Consider the following 17,500-nt stretch of genomic DNA (forward strand, 5'->3'; position numbering starts at 1 on the left):
CATTTCCCAAATGGTAAAACAAAAAAATTATTCAAAAAATAAATTACTGGTGATGAAATCGCCACATAACTATGTAATCTTTTAAGGCAGATGTGGTGTTGCGTCTATGGACCTCTCTAAACGTTTTGTAGCCACCTGGAAAAAGAAAACGAAACTGAAAACGACGCAACCAACTCACGATAAACCCAAGCCGCACAAACAAATAACTGACAAGTAAAATTTTCATTGTCAATAAACGAGAACATCTCTGATCGTTGTTCTTGTTGTCAGCATGCCGGATGTATGTTTACAATGATAAATATTATGGCACAGGTTTAGCTCACGAATATTAGCTCACGAATATTATGGCACAGGTTTAGCTCACGAATGTATCCTTTAAGCTTTTACATATATACATATATATATATATATATATATATATATACTTTATTCAGACAAATTTTCTTTGATTTTGATATTACACGCAACATACTTTATTTATTCATCTTGATATTTTATCATAAAAAAGTGCCTGGTGTTCAGAATGCAAGAAGACAAGACTAAAGGTTGTACAAACGTGTTAGTGGTGATGGTGGTGGTGTTGGTTTGTTTTTGCGTCGTTATGTGCTTGTTTTCTTTTTGTTGTTGCTTTTACTGGGGGGAGGGGGGGGGTGTTGGTTGTTTTTGGGTTTTTTTTTTTGGTTTTTTCATTACCTAAAGGGAGACGGGAAATCCAACAACAGTGTCAAGCTCCCACCCCACTGCTCTCCCCTGCTCCATCCCACCCACCCCAACCTCCAAAATAAGATCTGCTTACATGTTTTCCCCCCTAGCAAACCCCATTATTTAAATAATCCTTACTTTTTGCAAAGAAAAAATAATGCGTAAAACGTTTACTGTCCAGTTTTCAGTGTGCAGGTGTGGCTACAGTTTCAGTGTCCAGGTGTGAATACACTTCATCAATGAGCACTTCAGGCGCCCAGTTCCTTCGGAGCTCACTGTAAACCCCTTCCTCCTCAACGAACAGGCTGCTGTACACTCCTCCTCCTCCTCCTCCTCCTCCTCCTCCTACTTCATTCTCCCTCCGCCGCCTTCCACAGCCATCTCCCTTCCCTTCGTCCCTCCTGTCAAAGTTGAACCGCTCGTAATCATCTTCATGTTGGCTCCCGCCACAACCAGACCACGAGGAATCCCCGTCTTGTTCCTGGTCCGGAACTTTTTTAGCATCTGATTCGTCAGTAAAGCGTCCTTCGTCGTCTGTGCCTCTAGCAGTTTGCTCTTGTTGCGTGATGGGGGAAGGATCGGGAGAGAGGTCATTGGGGTGTTCGGAGTGGCTTGTGGTGTTGTTGAAGGACTCTGTTTGGTCACCCGTGTTGGTGATAGAGGAAGCATCTGAAGAGAGGTCATTGGGGTGCTCCGGGTGGCTTGGAGTGTTGTTGAAGGACGTTGTTTGGTCACCCGTGTTGGTGATAGGGGAAGCATCTGAAGAGAGGTCATTGGGGTGCTCCGGGTGGCTTGTGGTGTTGTTGAAGGACTCTGTTTGGTCACCCGTGTTGGTGATGGAGGAAGTATCTGGAGAGAGGTCACTGGGACGTTCCGGGTGGCTTGGAGTGTTGTTGAAGGACTCTGTTTGGTCACCCGTGTTGGTGATAGGGGAAGAGTCTGAAGAGAGGTCACTGGGGTGTTCCGGGTGGCTTGGAGTGTTGTTGAAGGACTCTGTTTGGTCACCCGTGTTGGTGATGGAGGAAGCATCTGAAGAGAGGTCACTGGGGTGCTCCGGGTGGCTTGTGGTGGTGTTGAAGGACGTTGTGTAGTCACTGGTGTTGCGGCCGTTGCTTTCTTTGCTCGTGGCTCCAGATGTTTCGTCCCGGTTTCTTTCGGGAGACAATTGTTTCTTGTGTTTGTCATCGTCTTTGTACTTTTCTTTGTCTCCTTCTCTTTCTGCTTTCCGTTCTCCTGTCTGCTTTTGTGTTTTTCTGTTTTGTTCTACTTCGAATGCTTCCTTTCTTCCCCCTCCCCCTCCTCCTTCTGCCTCGACTGCACTCCTTCTATCTTCTACTCCTCCTTTGCTTCCTCTTCCTTCTCCTTCTCTTCCCCTTCTCGTTGCTCTAACTGCACCTCTTCCTCCTTTACCCACATCTTCTCCTGTCCCTCCTCCTCCTTCTCGTTCTTGTATAGTGAATTCTTGATGATGATCAGACCCAGAAGGTTTCAGGAATACAACTTTTACTGGTTCGCCAGATGCCTCTTTTCCATCGTGCGTGCGAGGACCGACGATGCTGTCAGCTGCTGTATTAATGACCATGTGGTGCTCTGGAGCAGAATCACCTACGTGCACACTGGTGTAGGATGTGCGCACATTGATATGATGATGATGCGGTACTTTGTGGCTGGAAGCAGGCTCTTTGGAGACAGTGGTGTCGGTGGTGGTGAAGGTGGCGATGGCACTGGCATCGATGAGGCTGTCAACGTCATCCTCTTCAGACCCATCAGCCGCTTCTCTGCGAGCATCTGCATTGAGAATGGGGTGTAAATGTACACATAGTGGGGGTATTTTTGTATATAAAACAACAACAATGATAATTTATTTTTAAAATAAAATAAAATGATGGCAAAATTTATGATAATAATAATAACAACAACATTTTTTTTTTAAATTCAATTGTAATAATGATGAAATTAATAACAATAATAAAACAACAACAACAATAACGATAATAACAACAATGATAATGATGATGATGATAATGTTGAGGAGGAGGAGGAGGATAATGAGAATGATGATGACAAAGAGGAGAAAGAGGAGGAGGCTGCGAGGTAGAGTATGTACATTCGTGCAGTGTCCTTTGGTGAGAGCCCAGGGCACTTTACATTTGGGCCAACAGCAAAGTGAGAGCTGTATAATCAATGGTTTCTCCAGTCAATGGGAAACCATTTAAAGCTTAGTCTTTTGTGAAGGACTATGACTCTCAAACTAGGAGGCAAAATTGCACTGCCTCTTAGTGCTGCAGCCTTGTGGGCTAGTTGGCCTTTGGGAACCATCCCAACGCCAACTGTCCTAAAACCCTCTTGGCCGAGAGAGTGGGGAATGTACTTGGGCAAGACACGCTCCACTATAATCAAATTCTAGCCCAAATAGTCGGAACAGCAGTTGCCTCCTCTGCTGTTCTGATGGTCATGGTCGGACACGACTGACTATCATACATACATGAAAGAAGCATTCATGACCTCTGTCTGTGTCTGTCTGTCGGTCTCCCTCCCCCATCCCCATTTCTCTCTCTCTCTATCTCTTTCTCTCACCAAACTAAAATCTTTGCCTACTTTTTACTTACGAAATCTTGTGTGCATGATGTTGGTCCATTTTCGGTTTTACTTACGGCAATTTGAATGTTGAATGCATGAACGTACCTCCTTTACAAACAGGTGGCCTTGGGGTAAAATATTTCTGAGTTCTAAGTTTTCTTTCCCCTTCCCCACCCTCATACCAGACACATGCACAGTGAATTAGCAGACACGGATAGGGATTGTGGAAGAAAGAGACTGAGAATGCTTATAGATAGCTTTTTTTGAAAAGATGGCTTTTAATGAAGAGCAGAAGGCAGAAGCTGAGTATGGTAAATGGATGTGATGTGGAAGTTTGTTCCAAACATAAGGAACACCAAAGGCAAAAGAGCACTCACTATAGGTTCTTGTACTGACAACATTCTGGGGCTGTATTGAAGATGAAAATTCATTTTGCATGTTACCTTGGACATGGTAGGGACCCCCGCAGTACAGTTTATGTGAAGGCTAAGTTAACTTTGTATTAAGACACGTGCAGCTAACCCATCATCTATAATGAAAATCCCGGGTGCTTCCCTTCTGCGCATGCTCTCAGTATTAATTCTCATCGCACCACAGTTCAGAGTATTATCGAGCGAGTTCGCAAAACACGTGCTATCTGCAAAGCACGCCTGTTTCCCCTCAACAAAAAGGATCCGCCATATTTGCCTCTGCTTCGTGGGCAGGTAGTAAGGGTAAATTGCATTCGAGTTTGTGGACCCAGGGGTAGGCTCTTGTGTTCCAGATACTGGATATTGCTTACCCTCGGGCAGTTTTCCTCGCCTCAGGTAGATTACCCGCCAGGTACACATTTACCCGGAGTCACGGTGGTCTCTTGAATATGGCCCCAGACGGTAACAGTCTGAGGAAGAGTGGAGTTCTTAAAGGGGTTTGCTTACTGAGTTTTTTGTCATTGTTATTGTTGTTGATGATGATGTTGTTGAGTTTTGTCATTGGCGTTATTCTTATCTTATCTGTCTATTATAATCAATGTGCAATACAGTAAGCTATGCTTATAATTGTATTCAAAATAATGTTTCTTAATTCTTTCTGTTTTTACATTAAGAATACCAATTATGTATGAAACGGTGTATGTGATATTTTTTTACATTTGTGTCTTCGTAATATTCGTAAAAGCTGTTGTTGACTTTAACAGTTATGGTCCCCATGTTGTTTACTTGTCTATGTTGTGATGATGCACCTGACCAAATTTCTCCAGTTGGAGATAATAAAGTTATTCTTATTCTTATTCTTATACACAGACTGGGAGTGAGTGAATATGAAAATACCTTATCTGTAGAAAGAATGGGTGGGAAAAAGTGAAGAGACTTTCTCTGAACATGGGCGAATCGATAAGTTGTACAGACTGGTCAATAAATTAAAGTGTAAAAACATGGGTATGAATGAAAAACCAGTGTACGTTTATTTAGCTCCCTACACTCAATCCCTCACCCATTCTCCACACCCATTGTGTGAGTGTATGTGTGAAATGAAAAGAATGTATATGCGCGTGTCTTCTTCTTCTTCTGCGTTCGTGGGCTGCAACTCCCACGTTCACTCGTATGTACAAGAGTGGGCTTTACGTGTATGACCGTTTTTACCCCGCCATGTAGGCAGCCATACCCTGCTTTCCGGGGTGTGCATGCTGGGTATGTTCTTGTATCCATAACCCACCGAACACTAACATGGATTACAGGATCTTTAACGTGCGTATTTGATCTTCTGCTTGCGTATACAAACGAAGGGGGTTCAGGCAGTAGCAGGTCTGCACATATGTTGACCTGGGAGATCGTAAAAATCTCCACCCTTTACCCACCAGGCGCTGTCACCGTGATTCGAACCCGGGACCCTCATAATGAAAGTCCAACGTTTTAACCACTCGGCTATTGCGCGTGTCTGAGTCCCCTTGTTGTGAATAGACAATAGATCAATGAGAGGAAAGGCAAGTCAACAATAACTTTCCGTCATTTAAAGTCTGCATTGCAAAGAAGCTTTTTTTTCATGTATGAATAAAAGGGATGGATAGTAGTAGTAACAGTTGTTGTTGCAGCAGTGATAGAAGTGGCAGTAGTAGTACCAGCTTCAACAACAGCAGTAGTGGTAGTAGCTATTGTTCTATTTATTGTTCTGTTGTTTCCTGGCATCAAAGAAAAGAAAGGGCTACGGAACGTACCACGCGTCCAGCTGGCTTCACTGGTGACGTCATTTCTGATGCTTCTCATCTCAACGTGCTCCCCAGGCGCCATGTCAGACCCCCTGTCGTGATATCATTTTTTTTTTTTTCGTCAGTTTGACCTTGAATACGTATCACAACGCTACATTGTGCGTGCATGTGTGTGTGTGTGTGTGTGTGTGTGTGTGTTTCGGTCTGTCTGTCTGCTCATTCTGTATTTCTGCGTCTATCTCTGTCTGCCGCCACCTGTCTGTCTCTTCCTGTGTGTCTGTCTGTCTGTGGGTGTGTGTGTGTATGTGTGTGGGGGTGTTGGCTGTCTGCCTGTATCTGTGTGCGCAGGGGGTTGGGGGGGGGAGGGCTATATCAAAATGAAATGACTGCGAGTAACACTAAAGACACGGCAAAGGTAGGCGCTCTACAATGTCAAGGACAGAGTATATTCACACACACACACACACACACACACACACAGTGGCATGGCATAGCAAACAACACGCGAAACAGACATTCTCACTGAAAAAAAAAAATCTGAAAAAAATGCCTGCACAGAAACGTATGACGTAACAATACCGTTTCAATTTGTCACGTCGCTTCCGCAGGTGACACGTGATCGCCACCGTAACAACGACTGTGACAGCGACAACGGCGACGACAATGACGACGATCCTGACGATCAGCTGGGACTTCCGGTACATGACATCCTCCTCCTCACCTGACAGAAAAGCACGCACCGCACGTCAGCACAATAGAATAGAATAGAATATAGAATAAAATAGAATATGTCTTTATTACCAAGTGTACCGGGGTCACAAGGAATAATGGGGGGCGGGGGAGGGTGGGGGGACAGTACATAACAAGATACGAACATAAATCGAAAATCATATTCAAACACAGATACAGTAGAAATTAGGATACATACAAGTGCATACCAATATAAAAACTTGTGCATACTCACACATGCACGCACCCGCACACATACACACAAACTCTCTCTCCCTCTCTCTCCCTCTCTCTCCCTCACACACACACGTTTGAACAGAAGCTGCACATCACATGTGGATGGGGCTGATGACCAGATCTTCTGGTAGATGGTTGTTGATTGCTGGATGTGATTCGTCCTGGCTGATTGATTTTCTTTTTTGAGTAGCCGCTTATAATATATGTCTTCTAGAGAAGGTAGATCAGCCCCGGTTATCTTGGTGGTAATTTTTACTATTCTGTTAAGGGCTGCAACTTCTGCCTTGGAGATGTTTCCGTACCAAACAGTGATAGCGAATGTTAGCACACTTTCAATGACTGCTCGGTAGAAATCAGCCATGATTTCTTTTTTGATTCCGAACTTTTTGAGGCGCCGAAGAAAGTACGGGCGCTGTTGTGCTTTCATAACAATTTTTTTCCGTATTTTTCTCCCATTTCAGATCGTTGGAAATGATCAGTCCGAGAAATTTAAAGTCGCTGATGATCTCTACTTGTTTGTCTTCAATGACAAGTGGTAAGGGGTCAGATCTGGTCTTCCTGAAATCTAAAATATGCAAATATGCTCTCAATATATACTCCCAATATGCACTTAGGAAGGTGGCAGAACGGTTAAAAAAACTCAACAACGTCTGGTCGGCTGCCGATTTCCGACACTATTCCGCTCACTTGAAAGCGTGTCGGACGCATTGTTACAACAGATTTTGACCTTTTTTTTAACGTTACCGATCTTACTTTAAGGGCGATAACTCACAATTTCCAGATAACTCAGACACTTTTCTTGTGAGTTCCTTCCCTTAGACCGTTGTCCGTTCGTTCTGTATTAGTTTTCTTTGTTCATAAACCGAATAACCGCAAATCACAACAGCACATGGTTTTCAACATGGCGGCACGAAGGCGAAACCGATTCGTGCGAAACATAAGAATGGCTCAAGCACTTGAACTGATTCATGAAACTGGGTCTGATGATGAAGATGCTGTTGTTGGATTGTTCGACAATGCAGGTGACGAAATTTCGGACTCTGATTCCGACTATATTCCTGATAAAATCGACGACAAAGTGGCGGACACTGACGATGACGAAGGCGGAATGACTGGTCAGCAAAACTCGACACCAACACGTGCGCTTGTTGCAGTGGCTGATTCTCCAACTAATGGAGAAGAACCCGAGGAGATGGAAATAGATGAGGACAATCTGTGCATTGTGTAAAAAAAAAAAAAAGTGTGTGTTTCAAGACTGCAAGCAGCAGTCAGTTTTTTGTTAATTTTTTTTCCAATATATTCTAATCAAATATCTTTTTTTCATGCAGCATGCATAAATAGTATCATAAACACATCAAACCAAGAGTACAGGAGTGTGACTGAACCAGTGTAGGAGGATTCAAAGTATGAAGAAGTGGATTACCTGTCTTAAAAAAAATTTTTGTTTTCCTGCCAATATGTATCATATTGGATTACCTATATCATATAAACAATGTGGTTCCTTCACTTAAGGTAAGCATTTTTAGTAAAGTCATTGTTATATCTGTCCACTGGTATGTGTTTTATGTTTGTAGGGTGAGTGGTTGATTTTTTGTTATTTTTTAAAAACTGCTTAATAGTGCTATTATCAGTGGAAACCTGGTCATTTTGACTACAACATGATTGAGTTATTTAGGCACTTAAGATCTGCTAATACAGTGTCTGTGAGGGTCTGACTTCTTCTTCTTCTTCTTCTGCATTCACTCGTATGCACACGAGTGGGCTTTTACGTGTATGACCGTTTTTACCCCGCCATGTAGGCAGCCATACTCCGTTTTCGGGGGTGTGCATGCTCGGGTATATTCTTGTTTCCATAACCCACCGAACGCTGACATGGATTACAGGATCTTTAACATGCGTATTTGATCTTCTGTTTGCATATACACACGAAGGGGGTTCAGGCACTAAGCAGGTCTGCACATATGTTGACCTGGGAGATCGTAAAAATCTCCACCCTTCACCCACCAGGCGCCGTCACCGTGATTCGAACCCGGGACCCTCAGATTGACAGTCCAACGCTTTAACCACTCGGCTATTGCGCCCGTCGGGTCTGACTTCGATTCCCACTCTCGCCCTTTCTCCCAAGTCTGAGTGGAAAATCAAAACTCAGCGCCCAGTGATTTGGATGAGACGTTAGTCCGAGGTCCCCTGTGCAGCGCGCACCTGACTCACTGAGAAAGAACGTATGGCAACAATAGCGTTGTCCTCTGGCGAAATTGTGTACAAGGAATCCACCCTCCACCCTCATAGGCATACAAGCATTAAGTTGCTGGCAGATGTGGTTCAGCGTAAATGGATTTGTCTAAACGCTGTGGCGCCTTGAGAAAATGAAACTAAAACACACACACACACACACACACACACACACACACACACACATACACACGTATACGTGTACGGGCACTTTTTTTTTTCATTGATGGCTTGATGTAAAAAAAGCCATTCTTGCTTATTCAATTTACCATCATGAAATGAAATCTTAACTTGACTTGACTTGACACACACACACAAGCACGCGCGCTCGTGCGATGCAGAGACAGAGAGATATACGGGCAGACATAAAATGCATCATACAGACGGTGATAAATACAGACAGAGACAAGAAATCTAGAGACTGACAGACGCACGCATAAAGACGCACACGCACACACACAGAGCGGGCGGAATGACCTGACGCGGAAGCAGTGGGCATGTGACGTGGCACGTCCTTCCGATCCTCAAGTGACGTCACACATGACGCAGCCTGGCTGGGAAAGGACACATCGTCTGCAGGGAGCACCACAGGACAGCGCCACCTCTGTTTGTAGCTGACAGAATCCACAGCCACCACAGAATTGTGGGACCACTCTTCTCGCTTCAAGGTGACTCGGATCTGTGGACAGCGTATCAGTTTCAGTTTCGATCTCCCAAGGAGGCGTCACAAGGTGTTCGCACAAATCCATACACGCTACACCACAATTGTTTGGCAGATGCCTGACCCAGCAGCATATCCCAACGAGCTTAGTGAGACCTTGAAGTGCATGCATATATTTGTGTACCTATCAGAGTGGATTTCTGCCACAGAATTTTTGCCAGAGGGCAACACTTCCTTTGCCATGGGTTCTTTATCAGTGCGCCAAGTGCGTGCTGCACACGGGACCTCGGTTTATCGTCTCATCCTAAGGACTAGATGCTCAGTTTGATTTTCCAGTCTAACGTGGGAGAAAGGGCAAGAGCAGGATTCGAACCCAGACTCTCACGGACTCTCTGTATTGGTAGATGATCGTCTTAACCGTTTATTTCTTAGCAAAGTTTATTTCCTGTGCCCCCTAAGGGCATTGAAACATACATATACCTACTTCTTTTACACTTTCCATTCGAAAAAAAAAAGTGTTGTCAAAAGAACAAAAAGAAAACAAACAAAACAAAACAAAACAAAAAAAAACCCGAACCCATTAGAAAAGTCAAACTTTACACACAAAAAACATGGAAACAAACAAGCGGCCAAGATTCAGATCAAAAGACATTAACAAACAGAACAAACACATTCTAGACGAACAGGCACACTACAAAAACGTGCAAAATGGAATACAAACAGCCAAAGATTGCCAACAACAAAAGCAACAGCAACGGCAACAACAACAGAAATAATAGCGACAACAACAATGATAACAAAAACAGTAACAACAACAGCAGCAACAACACAACAACAAAACGAACAACAACAAAAACGATGATAATACCAAGAAAAACGACGACAACACCAGCTTCAAATACTACTACTGCTGCTGCTCTACGACAGCAACAGCAACAAGATCAACATCAACAGCAGAAGAAAACAAAACAAAAAAACAAAAAAATCATTAAAAGCACACACACACACACACACACACACACACACGCGCGCGCGATATATAAAGAATAAACCACCTTGAATGGCGAAATGGTGCGAAATAGAATACGTACGAAACACCCCCCTCACCCTCACCCACCCCCCACCCCCAACTCCACCACCACCCCTCCCCACTTCATCCCACCCCCCTCCCACACACACGATTCAAAAGATAAACCACTTTGAATGTCGAAGTGACGCGAAATAGAAGACCCCCTACACCTCCCCCCCCCCCCTGCCCCCCGTTCCCCCCACATACACACCCAACCCAAACACACAAGATTTAAAGAATAAACAACCTTAAATGGAAAAAAGATGCGCGAAATAGAAAACTGACAAAACATCACCCCCCCCACACACACACACACACACACACACACCCCACACACCCTCTCCACCCACACACACACAAGATCTTTAAGACTAAAAACCACCTTGAACGACGACGAAGCAGCACGGACAGGCAGACTAACAAAGCGCCAGCGGTGTTGCGCTGTCCACAGTGTGCTGACAGTGAGGAGCGGTGTGCACGTGCCGTTGACCTCAATCCGATGCACGTGAAACGCGTAGGCATGGCCCATCTGCAGGAACACCCACAGCTGCACGCACCCCTCCATTCCCGCTGCCGCTGCTGCTGCTGCTGTGCGTCGCTGCACGAGTCTGTGCAGCAAGAAAGTTTCTGATGACACTCGTTTGAAAATTATATTGCTATGGTTGCATTTGAAACACACAGCTTCAAGACAATCAATTGTTACCATACTTAACTTTAATTCGAAACAATATAATTATATATAAGCATGTTTGTTTGTTGTCGTTGTTGTTGTTTTCCAGTAAAAGCTAAGGAAAATGTAAAAGTAGAGATGTGTGAAATAGTATGCAAATTGAGAATATACAGATAAAAAAAAAATCATTTTTAGACATGTGCAAAAATGAAACTTGAATCAAACAATGTTGGTAAAGGAAGTATGTATGTATAATGACAATAGCTTGATTGTTTGATTGGTTGACTGACTACTGATTGATTAACTGACTGACTGACTGACTGATTTGCGAACATAGACGTATTCAGATCCAGTTGCATACCACATTCATACATACACACATACAGACAGACAGACAGACAGACATATATCGATCCATCCATCCATAAACACATACATGCATACAGACAGACAGACATACATCGATCCATCCATCCATATACACACATATACAAACACACATACATACATACATACATACGCACACGCACGCACATACATACATACATACATACATACATGTCACTGTAGTCACGTGCACGGCTCTGTGCTGTGCTGTTGAGGACTGAAGAACACAGCCACCTACTCTCTATAGTGCCAGACTGCAGATCATGCCGAAGATAGGCAGTGTGGAACTTTCGTCGTTTCCCCTTGTACTTCCGTGTTATGTCTGTACAGATATATATATATAAGAGTGACCATGGTAACATGTAAACAACATGTAAACAACTTATCCCTTGAGGAAGGAATGTGATCTTTCCGAAAATTTGGAATATCTGACAGATTGATGTGTTTGTTTTCTTTTTTCTTTTTCTCTTTATATATATATATGTGCTGGACAGGACACGTTGTCCGCATGACATACAGCAGGATCCGCTTTTGTATGGCCAGCTGAAGGAAGGCCACCGTGAACTTGGAAGACCCTGCAAGCACTTCAAGGACAAACCTCAAAGCCTATGACATAGACATCGCTTCCTGGGAAACTGATGCCCTTCACCGCTCTCGCTGGAGGATGCTGTGCTCTAGTGGCATAAAGACATTTGAAAACAAGAGAACGCTGGCCATTAAGGAGAAGCGTGAGCGAAGGAAGCAGGGCCCAACTTCTGGAGACGTTTTCCCTTGCAACACCTGTGGGAAGTGCTGCGCATCCCGAATCGGCCTCTTCTCCCATATGAGGACACACACCGACAGATAAGCCTGCCTGCCTACTCATCCGTCGGTCCGACGGGAGACCCCATCACATATGAATCACTCACTCACTGACACACGCACACACTCACACATATGCGCGCTCGTTCATTGTCAGCTAAGAACAAAGCCTTACTCACTGTCAATGCATTACTGCCCGCTGTCTCTCTTCCCCTAGCAGTCCTTCCTTCCTTCCTTCTCTCACTCATTCATTCATTCATGTATATACGCAGGCACACGACCAAATACGCACGTTAAAGATCCTGTAATCCATGTCAGCGTTCGGTAGGTTAATAGAAACATGAACATTCCCAGCATGCACATCCCCGGAACGGAGTATGGCTGCATACATGGCGGAGAAAATGAACAAAACGGTCATATACGTAAAATGTCACCTGTCTGTACGAGTGTATATATGTAGCGTGACTAAAACCAGATTGAATGACACAGGAAACGAATGATGAGCGCCCAATGGCAGCTGTCAGTCGGCTCTTCCCAGGCTGGCAGTCTGCTGTGTAAATGACTCCGTTTTTGTAAAGCGCTTAGAGCTTGGTCTCTGACCTACGATAAGCGCTAAGTATCCGCATCATATCAGATCATATCATATAATACACCAATTATTCATTCATTCATTCCTCCATGCATTCACACGTTTGCTCATTAATTCTCATATTTATCACTTAATAACAAGACCACTCTGTACAACCGCCTGTTGTTTTTCCTCCATTGACAGTTCTTCCTTCCTTCTCTCCTTTCTTCCTTCTTTCCTTTCTTCCTTCTTTCCTTTCTTTCTTCTTTCCTTTCTTCTTTCCTTTCTTCCTTCTTTCCTTTCTTCCTTCTTTCCTTTCTTTCTTCTTTCCTTTCTTCTTTCCTTTCTTCCTTCTTTCCTTCCTTCTTTCCTTTCTTCCTTCTTTCCTTTCTTTCTTCTTTCCTTTCTTCTTTCCTTTCTTCCTTCTTTCCTTCCTTCTTTCCTTTCTTTCTTCTTTCCTTTCTTCTTTCCTTTCTTCCTTCTTTCCTTTCTTTCTTCTTTCCTTTCTTCCTTCTTTCCTTTCTTCTTCCCTTTCTTCTTTCCTTTCTTCCTTCTTTCCTTTCTTCTTTCCTTTCTTCCTTCTTTCCTTCCTTCTTTCCTTTCTTTCTTCTTTCCTTTCTTCTTTCCTTTCTTCCTTCTTTCCTTTCTTCTTCCCTTTCTTCTTTCCTTTCTTCCTCCTTTCCTTTCTTCCTTCTTTCCTTTCTTCTTCCCTTTCTTCTTTCCTTTCTTCCTTCTTTCCTTTCTTCCTCCCTTCTTCCCTTTCTTCCTTCTTTCCTTTCTTCTTTCCTTTCTTCCTTCCTTCCTTCTTTCCTCCCTTCCTTTCCTTTCTCCTCCCTTCTTTCCTTCCTTCTTTCCTTCCTTCCTTTCTTCCTTCTTTCCCCCCTTCCTTCTCCCCTTCCTTCTTCCATCCCTCCCTCCCTCCCTTCCTTCCTTTCTTCCTTCCTTCATGTTTCATTTTTCGATCCATTCACACATTATTTAGTTCACCCGCATCAAAGTTTATCAGTGAAAAACAAGGCACCACTTACAACTCGTGTACCATTGCTGGCTGTCTAGACTCCATTGACAGTGTCGACGGCTGCGATCTAAACACACCGCTGTCACACACACACACACACACACACACACACACACACACACACACACATACACACATACGTATTTATCAGGTAACAACCTTTAACGAATATCAGACAAAAAAAACTGGACACACCGTAATAAAATGAAATTAATCACCAACCTTTTTTTTTTTAACAGAAAAGGTATTCTATTGGAATAACATTTACCGGCTCTTCAATAGGCAACAGTGATTATTTAGTTTAAATTTTATGGTTGTCATTGGCAATTGACCAATATAGTTTTCTAATTGCTGTTTATAGTACTTATTAAATATACATGTACTTTGGTTTAAAAAAATTCAGACCATATCTTTTCAGTAATCCTTCAAAGCAGTAATGACATTACGACAAAAATAAAATGTCCGTGATTCCCAAATACAATAAAATCCAGTTTCAACTTAAATCTGGTGTAGATTACTAATCCATTCTGATCTGTAAACCCCTCTTCTGTACAAATCATATAGTATGCTGTATATTTGAAATTAGTTGGGGGGGGGTTTTCTAAACCACCAGACACGAGAGACGTCCAAAATCTAATTTGTCTCGATTTGATTTGGACTTCTTCTTCTTCTTCTTCTTCTTCTTTGTTCGTGGGCTGCAACTCCCACGTTCACTCGTATATACACGAGTGGGCATTTTACGTGTATGACCGTTTTTACCCCGCCATGTAGGCAGCCGTACTCCGCTTTTGGGGGTGTACATGTTGGGTATTTACTTGTTTCCATAACCCACCGAACACTGACATGGATTACAGGATCTTAAACGTGCGTATTTGATCTTTTGCTTGCGTATACACACGAAGGGGGTTCAGGCACTAAGCAGGTCTGCACATATGTTGACCCGGGAGATCGGAAAAATCTCCACCTTTTACCCACCAGGCGCCGTCACCGAGATTCGAACCCGGGACCCTCAGATTGAAAGTCCAACGCTTTAACCATTCGGCTATTGCGCCCGTCACAGAGATTTGGACTGAAAGTGGTTATATTCCAATTTCACCTTATATCAAGCTATTCAATCGACTTCTCTTCAGTTGGTTTTTTTTTTTTTTTTGTTTGTTTTTTTTGTTTGTTTGTTTGTTTTTTTGTTGTTGGTTTGTGTGTTTTTTTGGTGTGTTTTTTTTTTTTGTTTCTTTTTGTTTTGTTTTTTTAACGTTTTAAGAATTTTTAACTGCGATTTCTCTAGGACACTGATATTTTCATATCTCCATATTTCAAAACCATATAATAAAACTGGGACAACCATTGATCGATACAAATTAAGAGTAACATCCATGGGCAAAGTTCGATTTCTAGATGTTTGCATTATAGAAAAGATTTCCCTTTGTTTTATTTCATACACTGCTTTCTTACTTGCAAGGAATTCTTCCGTTTGGGCTGAAAGTTACCCCTAAATACTGAACGAATCCACAACACAAATATGTCTGCTTCCAATCATGAAATACATCTTCAGATTTATATTTGTATTGAATATCAACATATTTGTTTTTGTGCATGTTTACATCAAGTTTCCAGTCACGGTAGTATTGATAGTGTGTGTGTGTGTGTGTGTGTGTGTGTGTGTGTGTGTGTGTTTGTGTGTGTGTGTGTTTGTGTGTGTGTGTGTGTGTGTGTGTGTGTGTGTGTGTGTGTGTGTGTGTGTGTGTGTGTGTGTGTGTGTGTGTGTGTGAGTGCGTGTGTTGGGACATTTTAAAGTGCTATACAAATGCACTATCATTTAATTCACATAGAATCTTTTCTTTTATTAAAGATATATTTATACTTCAAGTGTTCCTAGTTAATGAAGATCTTTCAAGCCAAATACAGCTCACCCGTCTCAGAGCAATGCTGCAACCCCTGGGGGGAGGTGACTGGGGGGGAGAGGGAGGAGGATGATAGTGGTGGTGGTAAGGGTGTGGAAGGGGGTGTCCAGGCGTTGCAGGGGCGGGGCAGGAAGTCGAGGGTGTCCACAGTCACAGTGGAGTTCCAGGGGGGTTCGAATCTTCGGCCGGTGACCACGATCTGTAAGGGGGTACCGAGTGCCGTCATGTGGGTCAGTTTTGCGAGTTTTGCAGGAAGCGGAAATGATCGCAGTTTAATGGTGAATCATTCACACCAGGAAGCGGAAATGATAGCAGTTTAATGGTGAATCATTCACACCAGGAAGCGGAAATGATAGCAGTTTAATGGTGAATCATTCACACCAGGAAGCGGAAATGATAGCAGTTTAATGGTGAATCATTCACACCAGGAAGCGGAAATGATAGCAGTTTAATGGTGAATCATTCACACCAGGAAGCGGAAAAACAAAACGAATGAGTGGCGCTACACTGTGGCGAAGCATTATCAATTTTCACAGAAAAATACAATGTTGTGAGAAGAAGGTAGTATGACACAACACGAAACAAGCCATTGTAATCAGCGAAATTTGCCGCTGACACAACACGAAACAAGCCATTGTAATCAGCGAAACCTTCTGCTGACACAACACGAAACAAGCCATTGTAATCAGCGAAACTTGCCGCTGACACAACACGAAACAAGCCATTGTAATCAGCGAAACTTGCCGCTGACACAACACGAAACAAGCCATTGTAATCAGCGAAACTTGCCGCTGACACAACACGAAACAAGCCATTGTAATCAGCGAAACTTGCCGCTGACACAACACGAAACAAGCCAGTGTTGTAATCAGCGAAACTTGCTGCTGACACAACACGAAACAAGCCATTGTAATCAGCGAAACTTGCCGCTGACACAACACGAAACAAGCCATTGTAATCAGCGAAACTTGCTGCTGACACAACACGAAACAAGCCAGTGTTGTAATCAGCGAAACTTGCTGCTGACACAACACGAAACAAGCCAGTGTTGTAATCAGCGAAACTTGCTGCTGACACAACACGAAACAAGCCAGTGTTGTAATCAGCGGTGGGTTGTTTTTGTGTGTGTGTGTTTTGGGGGTTTTGTTGTTGTTGTTGTTTTTGCTTTTGTTTTTATGTGTGGATTTTTGTGGTGGTTTTGTTGTGGTGGTGGTGGTGGTGGTGGTTGCTGTTTATGTCGTTGTTGCTGTTGTTGTTGTTGTCAGTTTGTGTTCAACACAGTATGAGCACAAAAGGTACAGACACTGACATTGACCCACACACTCAGGCCCACACAGACGCACGCACGGAACATACACGGACACACACACACACACACACATATATCTATAATATATATATACATATGTATATTATGTATATGTGTACGTATGTACCTCTGTCTGTCTGTGTGCATGGTGACAGAGACAAAGTACGCACACAATTCATGCCACAAATTGCTTCCCTTGTCGATTCGTCAGATATCTTGATAATATCAGCAAACCTCAGCATTATTATTGTCATTATTGTGGTTGTCGTTGTTGTTGTTAGTAGTAGAAGTGGTAGTAGTAGTCACGGTAGTTTTGTTGTTGTTGTTTTAATACATGTCTGTCTGAGTGCGTTAGTGTGTTTGCCTGAAATCTACTTGAATGACACAGGAAACGAATGATGAGCGCCCAGTGGCAGCCGTCAGTCGGCTCTACCCAGGTAGCCAGCCTGTAGTGCAA

At 43.2% G+C, this 17,500-nt stretch overlaps 1 protein-coding gene across 1 annotated transcript in view; it reads right to left on the reverse strand.

Annotated features, from left to right (window-relative positions):
* LOC143286758 (uncharacterized) overlaps nucleotides 1-17,500 on the reverse strand; it is a 29,396-nt gene that overhangs the window by 1,123 nt on the left and 10,773 nt on the right. Inside the window, exons 5-12 of the mRNA XM_076594503.1 lie at nucleotides 15,744-15,933; nucleotides 13,847-13,915; nucleotides 11,621-11,771; nucleotides 10,775-11,000; nucleotides 9,140-9,341; nucleotides 6,044-6,185; nucleotides 5,474-5,556; nucleotides 1-2,490 (exon numbers count right to left, since the gene is read on the reverse strand). The exon at nucleotides 1-2,490 is cut by the window's left edge and continues 1,123 nt beyond it. Of these exons, the coding sequence (XP_076450618.1) occupies nucleotides 887-2,490; nucleotides 5,474-5,556; nucleotides 6,044-6,185; nucleotides 9,140-9,341; nucleotides 10,775-11,000; nucleotides 11,621-11,771; nucleotides 13,847-13,915; nucleotides 15,744-15,933 (2,667 nt within the window). The 3' untranslated portion in view covers nucleotides 1-886. The remainder of the gene's footprint in view (nucleotides 2,491-5,473; nucleotides 5,557-6,043; nucleotides 6,186-9,139; nucleotides 9,342-10,774; nucleotides 11,001-11,620; nucleotides 11,772-13,846; nucleotides 13,916-15,743; nucleotides 15,934-17,500) is intronic.

The sequence above is a fragment of the Babylonia areolata genome, chromosome 10, assembly GCF_041734735.1.
Source record: "Babylonia areolata isolate BAREFJ2019XMU chromosome 10, ASM4173473v1, whole genome shotgun sequence".
Taxonomy (NCBI): domain Eukaryota; kingdom Metazoa; phylum Mollusca; class Gastropoda; order Neogastropoda; family Buccinidae; genus Babylonia; species Babylonia areolata.